Source organism: Bombus pascuorum, chromosome 4 (genome assembly GCF_905332965.1).
Source record: "Bombus pascuorum chromosome 4, iyBomPasc1.1, whole genome shotgun sequence".
NCBI classification, from domain to species: domain Eukaryota; kingdom Metazoa; phylum Arthropoda; class Insecta; order Hymenoptera; family Apidae; genus Bombus; species Bombus pascuorum.
In genome coordinates, this window is record NC_083491.1 from 10208565 (window position 1) to 10224695 (window position 16131).

Here is a 16131-nt window from a genome sequence, read left to right on the forward strand (position 1 = left end):
TGTCCAGTATCTCATTACATTGAACTTGATCGTTTAAGCTTGATATTTGCTCAACCAACAAATCCATTGAAGAAAAAGTATACGTGCCATATCAAACGCATCAAGAGAAACGTATGATAACGATTGTTTCCGCTACTTCCCAAGTCCAACACGCTGGACAACCGGCTGCAATTAAGTTCAAGGGCAAATTCCATCATCAAGAATTTACTCTAACTTCTCAGAAAACATGTAGACAGAGCCGTTGTATGCACGACCCTCGACGACTGAGTTACGAGGGGGATGAAAAGTAGGGCGAGCATCGTAAAAGAAGTGTTGGCCAAGTTGCATTTTACCTGGTATGTGCCAGCGTTAAGGCTTGCTACTGCAATTTCGTGTATTTATTGGAACTCTTCTCTTCCGGGGTCGCTCGATCGAGCCCAGGGAAACGTATGTGCTGCAACGTTTCCACGCTTTTTTTTTCCCCTCCCCCTGCCTCTCAGATACACATTTCCAATTTCTTCTCGTCAATGCATTCACTCAAATAAATTGAACTTTTAATCAACATAAAATTCGCATACAGTCGGAAGAAATGAGAAATGAAATTATAATAAGCGATAGATGGAAATTCATTCAAATTTATAATAGTTAGCGTTAGGAGACTAGTGGTCGTGCAACAAGAACTTCAAAATAACGCGTTCATCACGGAATTTTACGCCAGTTGAAGCTCTTGAAATTCCAATTTTTTTTCGTCAAAGTGTTCACTCGGATAAATCGAATTTTTAATCAACATTAAAATTCATGTGCTATGGGAAAGAAAAAGAAAGCAAAGGGAATTAATGGAAGTTAATGTGAATTTACTTGTTAGAGGGTTTATGGTCATGTAACGAGGATTTCGAAATAGCATGTTCGTCACAGGATTTTACACGATCTGAAGCTCTTGAAATGTTCCATCGGACGAGAGTGAAGTTGAAACTAACGTGTTATCTATAAACATGTGACAGTATTGCACGTAGCCTATATATGATTCGCTATATCACATTTGAAAAATAATATAAAGTTTCAGGGCAATGCACAGTTCTATGTAGGTACGTATTTTATTTACTGAGTATTTTTATTACTGAGCTCGTTTTATGCCCTTTTTCTTTTGTTATATTCTATTGAGACAAAACTGCGTAATTTCAAGCATTGAAATAAAAAATTGTGAATGATATTGTGTAGTACAAAGCGTTGATTACAAAATGAAAATTTTATTAAAGCAGGGACAGATGCTATGTACGTGAATTATAAATTGTTATGTACGGACAAATGAATGTGAATTGCAAATATCGGAATCACATTTGTTTCTATTTCTTTCCTCCGACATAACTTACTATTTTTCATTGTTTCATCGTTTTACTTTTTTTCTTAAAACTTTATTCTTAACATAGATGTTTTAATAAACTTTTAATATACTAAAAGCCTACTTTATTTTCTAGCATAAAAAATATAGGAAATATATCAAAATCACTTTTTCACACTTAACGACGCTGAATCTCTGTTTACATACAAAGAAATAACTATCTATAATATTTTGTTTTTCACTGTTTCATTTTTAAAAAGTTAATTTACAATTAATCTATGAATAATATCATAATCTATGAATTTTTTACTTTCACTTTGTAACGAATGCTATAAATTCTATAATTTAAAATAAAAGGTTTATATCGTAAAAGAATAAAAAAATAAACAGGTATTGCAAAAGTTATTCTTTTGAAGATTTTGTTTTATACAAATCTCGGAATTTTATGTTTTTAAAAAGTTATAAAATTTAAAGAAATGAGAACTAACTGCTAAATTTTTTATCCTATATTTATCACTTAGAAAAATATTATATCAGTTATAAAATGGCGGCTTTTAAGTTTTTTCACTAGAAAAAACATATATAAATATTAATGTATGATATTCGTGTATTAGTTGTATCGTTACACTGGTATTTTTATCAGTAGCATTTCAGAGTGCGCACTTATACAACTGATACGATGATAAGATGCTATTACGTTACTTTCCATTCATAGAATGAAACTTTTAAAAGTACGTACTATAAAATACTTGTTTTCTACCATTAGATGTAGTTTAAAATTCGCTTTTCTTCGTAACTGCTAAATACTACCCACCTATAAACAGAACATTGGGCGTATCATGTAAGCGCATTATATGTTGAAATATTTATATGAACGATTAACTGCCAGTGAGAACATCAATAAAATATAAGGACAACATTTTATTTCTTGCGCATACGATATTCAAGTTTAAAGGTAAAAGTATGGTTCATGGGTTTTCATCGAAAGGGTGGGTCACGTTGCTAGAGACAACCTGTGAAGACTTGAAATAAAACTTGCATGAATAGGTACGTAGACCAGACTTCTTATTCAACACGCACCTTTTCCTTGCATTTGCATTGTTACTTACCCATTCGCCCCTTTTGAGTCAACAAATATACGTCATCGTTTCTACACGCGGTACATGCTTACGCGCGCGCAACTGTCCCCAGATTCAATACGAACACGCATAACCTATGCTATACACACGGTACGCATATCAAAGAATTAACGTGCATTCATGTATCGTTCGCCTGTCAAAGTACAGTATCTTATATCTCTTTCACCCTTTCCTTTGAATTGTTTCGCATTTTGACACTTGCTCCCTCTCCCTAGTCGTGACTCATACTACATAGTACTAGCGCAGCTGTCTCATTCTTTCTCACGAATTCGTTACTCACTTGCCGATAATCTCGCAGAGCTCGTAAACTTCGTCGAAGAGAACTTCGTCGTCCGCCATAGTAGCAACGGGGAGGTCGAAGAAGTCGACCGAATGAGGAGGTTATACGCGCCAAAAGGCGCGTCAATGCTATACGAATTCGTAATAATTCGTTCGGTATTCAGATGCGCTTCGTCTCTCTCCTCGGTAGGCCTGGGCCGACGGTGTGCTGTTGTTTCGTGTCGTGCCGTGTGAAATACGCGGCGGCGTGAACGTAGCCGCGTATAGTGGATTCACGGCCGCCTTCGTTCTCCCACCCTCTTCTCGCGTTCTATCCCTTTCTTTCCACCGACAGTGGCCAATTCGTTTTCCTCTACGCGCACGTTACGCACATACACACATATAATATATGTACACAGCCGTGGATAATACACCCGTGTTAGCACGCCCGATTGTCGTCGCACTGGCACTCCGATCGGTACACGCGAGTCCGCAACCCGTATACCTCTCAGCTATATTAGTAGACGGTAGGTGAAATTTTGCACGATGGCCAAGGGTGCCGAATACACAACCGACACCGCCTTTAAACCTTGCCTTACTGTTGCCGGCAAGGACAGTATACACAACTGACGAAAATATACGTAATACGGACGTTTACACGATCGTGTCCTGACTCAACTACGAAGAAAACCGGATCTAGCCGAATCGGTTGTCTCGACGGAACAGTCGGTCGTGCAATTAACAAGAGCGATCAGCGAGAAGCGACCAGACAGACACCGATGTCACTACACACACTTTCCTCGTCTGTCAAAGGATGGAGTAGACTCACTCGCTCCGAAGCAAGACTGGTTGCATAAAACGCGGCGAGCGACTGCGCCGACCAACTGCCTCCCCTCTGACCCCTCTGAATAAAAGTCCCATATGGTGGGGCGGGCGTGGCGCCGCTTCGCGTGCAACCTTTGGCGCTTTAACAGTTCTGTTTTTTGTTTCTTCCCCCTCGACTGCAATATTCGCCAATCGTATGCAACGCTATGATCGAGCATACCTGCAATATTCGTTGATGTTCAACCAGGCGCATGAGATACCGACATCCAAAATTACTCCAATGATAAAAAACTGCAATCCATCGAAGGAACTCAATTTTGAAAATATAGGATCATCGCCTAAATACACATCTGTGCTGATATTATATGGGCATTGGGTAAAGTTTAATTACACGTCTATAATATAACTCAATTGTAGAAAGCAATAAGATGCACTTTGCGTCATATCTACGGTACATACGTCTCATCTGTGACCACGCCACACATTCTGTAATACCGACCATTTGGAGGTTTTATTACACCATCTACAATTTATAATATCATGTGGAATACGATTAGTTCGTTTGAACGTATTCCGTTTATTTGAGCACAATTAATTTATTTGAATGTAAATTATTATTATATGAACGAGAAAATGTATATAATCAGCAGAATCATTAAGCTGTTATTATATGAACTTCGGTTATATCATTGACTAAGGGCAGATGGTAGACGTGATATCAAATTGGAACTTCGTGCTCAGATTCTGAAATACCGACTAGAACAAGATCAGAGTGTTTCTTATACTCTTTGGGATTTGATATGGCGAATATAGAAATTATGTTCAACTCAATTATTATGAGGTACGCGTTAATTACTCGCAATTCAATAAAGAATAAAGAATATCGGCTGGCTTCGATAAACTTAAACTTCATTTGAATGTCTGGCACCTCAGTTCACTCAAAATATAGAGTATCCAAGTTCACGAAAATGTTTGAATTAAATCTAGTTCACTTACCTGAATTATTACGAAGCAATTTTTAAATTAACCGGGCGTGTTGCGGGCGGAGCTAATGCTGGTATAAAGCGGGTGTGATGGAGGGGAACTGACACTTGTCTGAATTGTTTCTTACAGTGATTTTCAATTTGATGCTAATTGGTAAGTGAATTGTATGTAAAAATATTAGATATCCGCAATTAAATCTCCAAGAATATAATGGTATGTTCTTTTAGATCTCTAAAGACATTTTAGTTAGATACACATTTTATTTATACTGTACGCGATAAACGTGGAAACTTAAGGACCCGTGTCAGTCGTCAGTGATCGCGACGGACCATGTGCCGATAATCTAAACATTCCTCGACATTGAACCGTTGATCGGTTTCAACCAGTCTCCGAGCAAATGTCAAAAGGACCAGATCCAAAGCTTCAGTTGCCTTCGCCATATTAAATAGCTAAGTAAATGAAATCGTCTTTTCTTTTTTTTTTAACTATTAATGAAACCATTAAGTCCTCTGCTTCTAATACATAGAATAACATTCTCTATGATAAATATAAGAAAAAATTCGATAGAAATATGTGCTTGTTACATACATATGTAGACAATGTATTTTTCAAACATGCACTTGTTTCAATGTAAATAAGTGGCGTTCGAGTCTACCAGGATCCATCTGTGTCCTGTCAGTGATAGATCAAAGAAACTATTAGTGATTCACAATCTAATTAATCATTCACAATTGAATTTTAAATTATAATTTTCATACTTTTCACAGAATCTTTTTAAAACCCGGTGCTCAATCCGTACCCAAATCGAGCTTAATTTGTGCCTAATTCATGTCTACTTCGTGCCTAATTCGTGCCTAATTCGTGTCCAATCCGTGTCCAATCCGTGCCTAATCGATACCCAATCTGTATCCAACACCTACACCCTATTCTCTGAGGTAAGTATGCATAAGTAAGTGTAAAGCTTTAAAACATTAGTACAAAATTTCTGCAAACCTATAAATCGGCAAAACAGATTAATAGGATAAGGAATGTCACTTAAGTAGGTATTTCATTCTGCCACTTCTTTTTAAATTATATTCTCCTGGTACAAAATCATTGATATTACTACAAATTCTTACATGTTAATAGAATTTTCAGACAATTTTGGGATTTCGTATTAGGAGAATATAATTTGTAAAGAGATAGCACGAATAATAGCTTATTTTAGATGTAACATGAAATAATTTTTTGTGTTTCACAATTTATAAAGATTTGCGTAGAACTATGAAATTGCACATTATTATTGTAGAGAAAGTAAAAAATTCCATGCATCTACAGTATGTGTCTATACATAATTTAAATAAACGTCGGTTGAAACAGTGATTTTCAACATAACCTAATATGCTGTTAACTTTTTAACGTTCTAACCACATAAATAATTTCAGTTTCCAAATTATCAATGTCATGAACATTATATTATTTTTATACTTTTATTCCGATTAGTAGTAATAATAATCGAATTCATTCTTTTTCTTCCTGAACCTCACTATAGTTAAGTATATATATACATATATGTACATATGCATATACGTACATATATCTATATAGCAGATGTAACGTTGTATAGCAGGTGTAAAGCAACATAAATAATTAAAATAATAATTGCACTAATGCGTAATGAAGTAATGCTTTACGAGATATTGTAGTAGTATAAAATTCCATAGTTCATTTGTGATCATAGGACATTCTGTCATATACTTTATTTGTAATTTCATACAAGACTTTAGTTTTATTTCAAATCGCTATTATATTGAATCGATAGCGTTTCATGTGAGACGAAAATGGTAAGCGGGTCAGAAACGTGGAATCTGTACCTTGTATGTGATTATAGATTGTCGATTATAAATTAATATAGATTATAGAGCTGCAAGTACGTTTTGTTTAACTGATATCACATACCACTTTGTCTGTGATAAAAATAGAATATCATACATTTATACATAAGACGTGTTAAAGGAAGAACTTTATTTATTGGTATACAAAATTAATGGATTTATTTTTTATTAATTTTTACTATCGTAAATATGTTAATCCTTCGAAAACATCTTCCAAATCTTCTTTTTGTCCAAAAACAGTTAATACTATGATTGCTTTATTCCGTCCCCACTTTTGTCGAACTGCGTACGTTCCGAGTGCTATAAATTTTACTTCCTGTTGGAGGTATTTCAAATGTCTGTGGTCATATCCCTTCAAGATTACTATTCTTTGTCTGTTTGTACATAATAGATTAGGTGAATTATGTATCACGTTTATCTTCCTTCTTATTTGCAAGAGAAGTTAAAAATTAAATATAAAATCAATATCATAGATTGATACAGACAATTATCAATATAAACAAATTAGTATAGCATATAATACCCATTCTTTGTCCAGCTATCAATATATTGACATTTCACCTGGTCAGTGTCCATTATATTATAAAGGAGCATTAAACCAATTGCTATCTAAAATTAATGAATATAATTTATATTATTTAAATCAAGTATGTATATTTTAAAATTTATTTTGTGGCAATTATTAGATAATTTATATTTATATCACGCTTACATTTGCCGCTGCTGTTCCTCGATTCATATGCAAATCGGTATTAAGTATGGCATAAAATACATATTGCATTGGACCAGATTGACGCCGGTTACTGACATGATTTTTTTTACGCTTTTTAATTATTTGATTACTATTTCTATAATTGAGTTATCCAAAATTTCTTTAATTTTTGAACAATTCTTGGCGCTTAACGATCAATTAATATAAAATTACACATAATTTAAAACAAATATTTATACCTGTTGGTTAATTCCAATTTGTTAACTGTATCTTTATTTGACTTCTTTTCGTGACATCGTTTGTTTCTTTCCCTGTATTTCATAGTAACAAAATTTTTCGAACGTGGAAGACAAACCAAAAAATATTTGTTTCTACATTTCAATTTTGATTGCTAACCTACTAAAAGATATGTTAGTCAATAATAATTAATATGATATAAATATTGGTTTAAAAATGATGAATCTAAAATGCAGATTAAGCATATAGTAATGAATATTTTGTTTTAAAATACATTGAACAATTTGTTTTTAATGATTTTCGAAAATAAAATTATCGAATATTTTGAAGAAGACACATATCAAACCTAGATAAATGGCATGTGATATCAGCTGAACAAAACGCGATGCAGCGAACTGTTTCATCATCTGCCGCACATTAGTTTATTTTGTTCATATTCGAATATATCCCATTTTAATTGTGAATAAATAATAGGCGTTTATTTTAATTTATCTATGCTACTCATATATGACGTAATTGATTACTGAATAGAAGTTGTAGCAAAATATTTTATCATTTGTTACCGACTTCACTGAAATTGTGTTTGAAATTCAAATACTGAAGTATCGAAATCTCGCAAAGCGCCCATATCGACATTTCGAATAACCGGCAATTTCAGGGTAGCAGTGTAGTGTTTGGTATACTTAGGTTAGAATAGCTATTTTCATAATTAAAAATATTCGTGGTAAATTTGAATGTCATGTGATTAGTAACACGTTTTTCGATGTTAATGGTGATTAATGTTCAAATGAAACATTATTGGTCTAAGATAAATTTTTCGTGATAAAGCAGTGTATGTCGAAGGTTGCCAAAATATCTACCAACTGTTCTGCTGTCAAATGTTTTTTATACGACTTTGATAAGAAAAGACAAATAATTTACATCACAACAATAGTAAAGAGATATTTCATGTACTGAAAATGGCCGCGAGTGAATCAGGTGTATCATCACATTCTAAGGAAGATAATAATTGGAGGAAAGATCTAATTTTACAATTACAAGAAAGGAACAAGAAACAAACATATTGTTTTGCAGATCTTATTAGTTTACGTAAGATTTCTTTTCATGTAGTTCTTAATATAATTAGTTCCAATAATTTAAGTGATATATTATCAACTTGTTATTATTATTATATTTTGACTTGACGCACTACAATCTTTTTAATACCCATTGAAATGTACATATATCATTATTTGAATTAATAGATGTACAATACTATTTTTATTTTATAGATAACAGATTGTTTGAAAGTGCAAACACATTACGTGGAGAAAATATACAACTAACCGTAGCAAATGAAACTCTTCGCCGAGAAGCAGCTAGTGGAACTCCCGGTTTAAGTGTAAATGCTGATCTTGAAGCTCGTCTTTTAAAACAAGCAGAAGAATTAGCAACATTACATAAAAGAAAAGGAGAACATACGCAACAGATAGTAGATCTTAATAACAAATTGCAGGAAATGTTGAAGGAGCTTCAAATCAAGGAAGCGAGGTATATATGTCTTTTTTCATTAATAGAATTGCATATTCTTCCAATCATATATGTATTATGCGTTTTAATAATTAATTTCATAATATTTGTAAAATTTACAGTATGGTAGAAAGTATGGAGCTCAATGCCAATTTACGTTTAGAAGTATCAAAATGTCTTAGCAGAGAAAGAGAGCTAGAAAGTATTAATCAAATGTTAAAGGATGAGCATCAAGCCTTGCAACTTGCTTTTGCATCTTTAGAAGAAAAACTTAGAAAAGCGCAGGTATTTATAATATAATATGCAATGTAAAATATTTTTCACTAATATAATTTGTATGATGTATGCTTGATCATAATATATATTTATATTTGTAAATGCATTTTTAATATTTTTAGGAAGAAAATCGCCAATTAATAGAACGTTTGATTAAGTACAAAACACGAGATGCGGAGAAAGTGAATGAAGAAAACGACAATTTTCTGAAGTGAGTACCATATTTATTTCTTTTTTGCTAGCGTTTTGTTCTTGTTAATTGTCCTTTCTCCTTCTATTAATTTTTTGTTTATGTAAAGCAAGTAATTTAAATTTTTGTGTAAGATTATTATTATTTCCTTACACACATTTTGTATTGTTAAATAGAAAATGTGATGGCTTTTGACATGTAAATGTAACATAATTACAATTAGTATATTTTTGTAAATAGTAACTCATTGTATGTATCATACTTTTTCTGAAACCATATGTTCATGCAAAGGTAGTATCACTTTCAATATATCTTTATTGTATCCTTAATCTTTTATTGCTGTATTTTGCATAGATTAGATCTCTTCTACTTGCGTATTGTATATTTTCTTTCATAATTTATCCTCAAATGCTTAACTAATTGCTGCAGTTTGTGTATTTGAATATAATATGTAGGATTTCTGATCTTTTCTTAATTGGAAGCCCTTTAATTAAATATTAATATTCATAAATTTCAAATTTTATTGAATAAGAAACATATATATATATTTACATAATCCATCCTCATCATCCAAAATTCATATGATTCATACTAATATAGAGGATTTTAATAGTATGCTTGTTTCATTAAATAAGAAAGAATATTAGGCTAATTATATTTTTTATAGATAGATTTTGTTTGCATTTGAGAATTACTGACATTTTATTTCTTAGTAATAAAATATTTTCGTTATCGTAATAATTTATCTGTAATTGCATGATATGTTAATCGCATTCTGGAGATACTAAAATACATGTAATGTGTTTGGCATATTATCTACATATATATTTTTGTGTTTAAGATAAGCTAAATAGGGAATATTTTATTCGGAATACAATAAGACAGGATCCTTCAGATATTTGGAATAAATCGTAGAATTCTTAAATTTTTTTGTAACTATTCTAATATGCCATAAGCTTCATTTTGTACATATCTTGTAGTAGCAATGAATAAAAATCATAGTAAATGTGCACTTACTTTTACTATCGATCGCATACGATGTTATGTACCGTCTGTCGGCAAAAACTCTCACATTTTGAAAAGGTAATATCTATTAAATATAATAAACATGTCTTTTCAAAAATTATCTAAATGAATATACAAAAGGTAAACATTTAATATTTATAAAACACATTTATATATGCATATGTATAATTTTTGAACTTTTAAATCTTATAAACCCGTACATACGCCCAGTTATCAGCGTGTAGTACATATATGAAGTTACATTTGTACTTCGTGATATTTCCTGATTTAAAATCAGTTTATGAATATGCTTCATCTATATAATATATAACTATATAAAATATATAAATGAAACAGATTTTTTATATTATGATAAAGAAACAAAAATTCTGTCGAAGAATTTCATAATACAATTATAGTTTCTTTCATCATTTCTTACATTTGTTTATATCAACATATCGATATTTTCATTACATACATAATTTATATCAATAATACTAAAATTTAATTAATAATGTAGGAAGATATTTTATACTAATAAGTCAAGTCAAATTTTACATATTGCCACAGTATCATAGAAAGTTTTGCATATACCTTTTAGCAATTATGTTTTCTATCAATAGTTTTAAATTTACGAATGCCATATGCACGAAATTTGGAATTATTAATTTTGTTAGCATGATGGTACTGTACTAATTTGAAAGTATTTTGTTATTAACGGTTTAATAAAGCTCACATATTCCATTTTCACTATCTATTGTAGGTACATGGAATGTTTTCTATAACATTGTTTTTTGTCACTTTAGAATAATGCATTTGCATCATACATCTATTTTTAAAGTGAGAAGTTTTTTTAAATTTGGAAAAAAAAAATTCCCATTGTGACAGCAGTATTTTCAATTAATAGAACAAGAAAAATATATGTACAGGGTAATCTTTTGCTACATTTAAATTTTATTTTTGATAAGATTATTGCAGTTAACTGAATTTTCAAATTTTATGATTTTATGACCAGTAAGTGTAAAAATACATATCTCTTTTGACTTTGGATATTTTGAATTGTTTTTTGATACATTATTGTACACTATATGTCAATTTCTTGAATTTAATGTAGATTATGTTTGAATAATTGATTATATTTTCTTGATACAGTACATTTTAATATGTTTAATTAAAAATTATGAGATTTTATTAAAACTAACATTTGAGTCAGTTACAAATATTTACAAATCATTTAAGATAGTATGCAAAATATTAAACCTTTCACAGAGCGAGAGAATGAAGGGATACGTCAAGATACCATCATTGTAGCAATTACATTAGCACTTCACAATGCTTGACATTTTATTTTCAGTGAGAGTTTTTCCAGTCCGACAGCCTTTTTGATGCAAACCATATCAAAATTTGGGTAAGTTTGTGCAAGTGACGTGACAAAAATTATGCTTATAGCTCAATACAGCTTTGGGTCGTTTGTTAAAGGAAGCTGATCATATCATACGTTCGCATATGTTCATACTTTTCGTTTGTTTTTGCTTTTATGTTGATGGTTATTATATATGTATTATTATAATACGAATTAATATAAAAAAGTAAAGTGAGAGAGTGAATTTAAAATAAATGAAGAGAATGAAAAAAGAGCAATTATGCTGAAACATACGTTTTACTAAATAAATACGTAAACCTAATGATTATTAAATACAAATAAATATAACAAATGTAAATAATAAAAATAATGAGATAAAGGTTTAAAATAACAATTAATTGGGAGATTTATTGTTAATATGAAGAAATAACAACAGCGAAACGTTGGTTTTACTAATTGGTTTACCTTGCATGAAACATAACAATACAGTGATCAAAGAGAAAGGGCAACTTTCCGATATCTTTGGGTATTTATATGCAAGAATATTTTATTTTTAATAGTTATTGAATCATTATTAAATCTTGGGCATGCGTATATATTTTTTCAGAAAAAGACAAGCAAAGATGCAGAAAGAGTTGGAAGATGCGGCTCGTGACACACGACCTGTTAGTCCCGATAGATCCAGTTTAAAAGAAGGAATCTCTGGTCTTCCTACTGCGGTCCCAACAAAAGTATCCGTCACGTTTGTACGTTGACAAAACTTTAATTTATGAAATACTTTATATTACGCTATTACTGTGGAAATTCTAGTACAAATGTTTATTAATTCGTTGTAACACGAAAATGCATGTTTTGTATGACAAAATAAGAAAGTTGTTGGATGCAAACTCGATGCTTGATATCTGCAAAATTTATGTCACGAACAATTACACGAGCATTCTGTTTTCATGTTACTCCTGCATTAATATTATTAATAATCATACAATGATTTTAAATGTCCAATTAAACATTATTAGATTATTGAAAAAGAATTAGAACCACGTAATGCATCAGCAATGATTTGAATACGTGGTACATTTATAAATCGAATGCTTAAAGTATTTTTTAAAAAGATATGACATATATTTATATATATATATATATATATGTATATGTAAATATATATATTTTTATAGAGAGAAGAATTATTCATACTACAAACTTATATCATTTATTCTTTGCAAATCAAGATTTAGAAATTTTTTATTCAAAAGAAATTGTTTTTTTCTTTTCTTAAAAAAGAAACTAAATTGGCATTAATTGCATACCACTTTTGAATTAGAAAATATTGTCATATTGACGTGCATATGCAACATTCGTTTTCGTTTGATGAATTTACATGTCTTATATAGATATAATTTATCCACATATTATGTATCTACAAATCAACGAAAAATAAATACACTATTTTTATTACTTTTTATAAGCAGATTAGCTGTTAAAAGGCCTAGTTTCTTTCAAAAATAGGTAGAGCAGATATACGTATTTATATGGATCTTTTACAAATAGTTATTCTGACAGTGTTAATAAGTTTTCTCTATATAACAATGTGATTTCATAGAAAGAATATCGATCACTATATTTACTAAAATTAGGTATCAGGATAATATCGATTGGTATAAGTTAGTTCCTTGTGTCTAGAACAATAAGCTACTTAATGGGAATATACTTAGTTATTGAATACATATATTATTACTGTTTATAGATCTTGTATTTCTCATTTATGCATGTTATGTTACTAGAATATTAATGTACGTGTTATTATACGATTATGTATTTTAGCGGTGTTTACAATAACGTAAAGTCTATTTTTTGTTATATTCTATTCGGGTATATGTAAGAAATATGTATTATTTATAGTATAGACAGGTTAAATATATTACAATGTCATGTTATTTAAGTTAGTTAAGTATGTTTGTTCTCCATTTAAAAATATATCAAAGTTTTAGTATATAGTACAGTAAAAACTACAATTTGAATTATTATATTATTTAAAAGGGGAAAAATGATGTGGATATTAAAACTGTTTTGTAATGTATCTATATGCTTTACTTTAATACCATTTATACTACGATTTTAAATGAGAACACACAGTGTAATTCGCAAATGATAGTTTATCAATACAATCTATTCTAATAAAAATTGTATGAATTTTTGAACCATTTTGCATTTAGTTTTAACGAGTATGGGCTGTCTATTATATAAATAGCATCGAAGTGTAATGTGTTGTATTTAGTTACATATTTACAATACTAAATCATTTTACGTGGAATATATTATTATATTTATACACAATGAAATTGATAGAATGCGCAATTTATGCATGAAATCTGTTATACATTTATTTTGATATTTATAAATGTAATGCATTTTGCTATTAGTAGGATTATATTTTAAATTTTTTCATATTCTATGACCTGTTTATCGAATATTACATTCATTGGGCATTGCTATTAATGATAGAAAAATTTCTATTAATGAAAACAATGGTAATGAAATTTATAGTTAAATAATATTAGTTTTGTTAGTTTTCACATGTTCAATATTTTTAAGTATTTCCGCCGTTTCTTCAGCATTTTCAAAAGAAAAAAAGAGTGTATTTTATGTACTAATAACTGCTTTAGATAGAAGTTTCTTATAAAGCGTAGCAGTCTTATAAATTTTAAAGTCCTCGCGATTTAGTAAACGGTTTGGGTAATGTAAATAAGGTTTTACACAGGGTTTTATGAAATATTAAACGATAATGATCTTCTCGAAACAAATTTGTACTTTAAACACTTTGTTGTAATCCAAGTTGACAACATAATTACAATCCGATACGCTTGTTATTATTAATTACTGCCTCATGCATGCACCTAAAAGTTTTCAAAATTTATACGTCAAGTGTTTAATAACCCTTACAGACTGCACACGACGGAGAAGTTTATGCCGTAAAATGGTCTCCCGCCGAGAGGATGCTTGCCACCGGTGGAGCTGACAGGAAGGTGAAGCTTTGGAATATCTCAAAAGGTGATTAAGTGAAACAAAATCGTACTATTAGAACGGTCGTCTATTATTTAAATGTTCGTCACGGTACGCGCGTCACAGATAAACGAGCGATTAATCAAGGTAAACGATTCTTTGAACGGCTCCTGCTACGCAAATATTGCGTCCAAGCATCGAGATCCCCATGTGTATAATCTATTTAGTGGTCCCGCTATTATTCAAATTTGTAACGAGCTGCAATAGATCGCGTAAATTATTACACCACTCTCGTTTCAGTCACAAGTCTCACTGGGTTTATCGCTCGGATTCGTTGAACGTCACAAGAGTCCAGAATTAAACGCGGTAATGTCAAACAGTAGGGATGCCTCATTGCATTAACCGCTCTCGAAGCCAATGTGAAATCGGAAACTTTGAAAATTTAAATAATCAATCATAATGCCTGCTGTTGTACGATTCTGTCACAGTAATTTAGCATCACCTTAATATCTATCAAATTTCCTTACTTTAACGAGGCTACGCAGGCCAATCAAGCGATACGAAAGCCACTTTAAAATTTCATTAAAACTTGCTATAATAGGCCAATTAAAACTTTGTTACCATCTTTTGTTCATGAATACGTGCTTTGGAGATTTCCCTTTCACACAACAAAGAGCCAACTGTAGGATGTAATCAGTGTTCGCCACACGCTATTATAATAATTAATTTTATTAGAAAATTTCAAAAACATTTTAGAATGACATTTATATGCAGCTATTACATACCAGTTTTACTCTGTGACGAGTTCTATCGTGCTTTATCATCAAGTTTATTGACGGTTATTATAATAAGAAGGTCTAACTATTAGAAGAGTAAGCAAAAATAGACAGGTGCCACGCGAATAGGAACAGGAGATGACGCGCAAGGCGAAGCGTATCGCGACATGTTCTCCAAAGGTTCTTTTCTCTTCACTGTCTGAATGAAGTATGTTAACGAATCAACAGGTTACTTGCGATGCGTTAGTGGATGGCCGAGCTACAACCAGGCGTTTATTAAAGTCCTGTCCGCCGCTAGAAACGTTTTCCCTGCTATGGTCGAACGATCACACGTGCTATAACGTGCTTAAATGTAATCTCCGCGCCATGTTGCAAATTGGATGAAACATCCGTCCTTATTGTTCGGGTTATATCCGCTTAGCCCGTCACTTCGACGGCTTCTCTCGTAATCTTCGACTTCTGCTTCTCTCCACATTTCTATACCGCTTTATCTTTCATTTTTAATTCATTTCGATTTTCTTCGTTTCTTTTATCCCACTCAATGACCATCACTGTTTCCATTGAATTTCGTAGTTTGATTGATTCGATCGGTTAGGAAGCAAAAGATATGATTTGAGAAGAGATTAATAGCAGATAGGAGAACGAATGGTACCAGAAACAATCGA

At 31.3% G+C, this 16131-nt stretch overlaps 3 protein-coding genes across 11 annotated transcripts in view; 1 reads left to right on the top strand and 2 right to left on the bottom strand.

The window, feature by feature from the left end:
• The window catches only part of LOC132905979 (peripheral plasma membrane protein CASK), a 263638-nt gene extending 260072 nt beyond the window's left edge, over window positions 1-3566 (bottom strand). For 4 of the 9 annotated variants that reach the window (XM_060957781.1, XM_060957783.1, XM_060957780.1 and 1 more), the window contains exon 1: window positions 2738-3566. In XM_060957781.1, coding sequence (XP_060813764.1) covers window positions 2738-2796 — 59 coding nt within the window. In that variant the 5' untranslated portion in view covers window positions 2797-3566. The remainder of the gene's footprint in view (window positions 1-2737) is intronic. The other 5 variants (XM_060957788.1, XM_060957784.1, XM_060957786.1 and 2 more) reach the window with 2 other exon arrangements.
• A 3010-nt stretch (window positions 3567-6576) lies between these two features.
• Window positions 6577-7432, bottom strand: LOC132906122 (uncharacterized). The gene is made up of 4 exons (XM_060957991.1): window positions 7350-7432; window positions 7111-7246; window positions 6922-7007; window positions 6577-6772 (listed from the first exon to the last, which is right to left on the bottom strand). Exons 1-4 carry the CDS (start codon window positions 7430-7432, stop codon window positions 6577-6579), a joined length of 501 nt encoding a protein of 166 aa, XP_060813974.1.
• Window positions 7433-7978: 546 nt separating this feature from the next.
• LOC132905981 (autophagy-related protein 16-1) overlaps window positions 7979-16131 on the top strand; it is a 602908-nt gene continuing 594755 nt past the window's right edge. Inside the window, exons 1-6 of the mRNA XM_060957792.1 lie at window positions 7979-8436; window positions 8619-8877; window positions 8979-9141; window positions 9255-9343; window positions 12298-12436; window positions 14633-14738. Of these exons, the coding sequence (XP_060813775.1) occupies window positions 8307-8436; window positions 8619-8877; window positions 8979-9141; window positions 9255-9343; window positions 12298-12436; window positions 14633-14738 (886 nt within the window). The 5' untranslated portion in view covers window positions 7979-8306. The remainder of the gene's footprint in view (window positions 8437-8618; window positions 8878-8978; window positions 9142-9254; window positions 9344-12297; window positions 12437-14632; window positions 14739-16131) is intronic.

Bases quoted from the DNA above. Each gene is read 5' to 3' on its own strand.
- LOC132906122 (XM_060957991.1), bottom strand. From the start codon at position 7,432: ATGAAATACAGGGAAAGAAACAAACGATGTCACGAAAAGAAGTCAAAT. The intron at 7,247-7,349 runs GTATAAATATTT...ACTCAATTATAG, and splicing joins AAATTGGAATTAACCAACAG to AAATAGTAATCAAATAATTA. The intron at 6,773-6,921 runs GTATTATATGCT...ATGTACAAACAG, and splicing joins GATAGCTGGACAAAGAATGG to ACAAAGAATAGTAATCTTGA.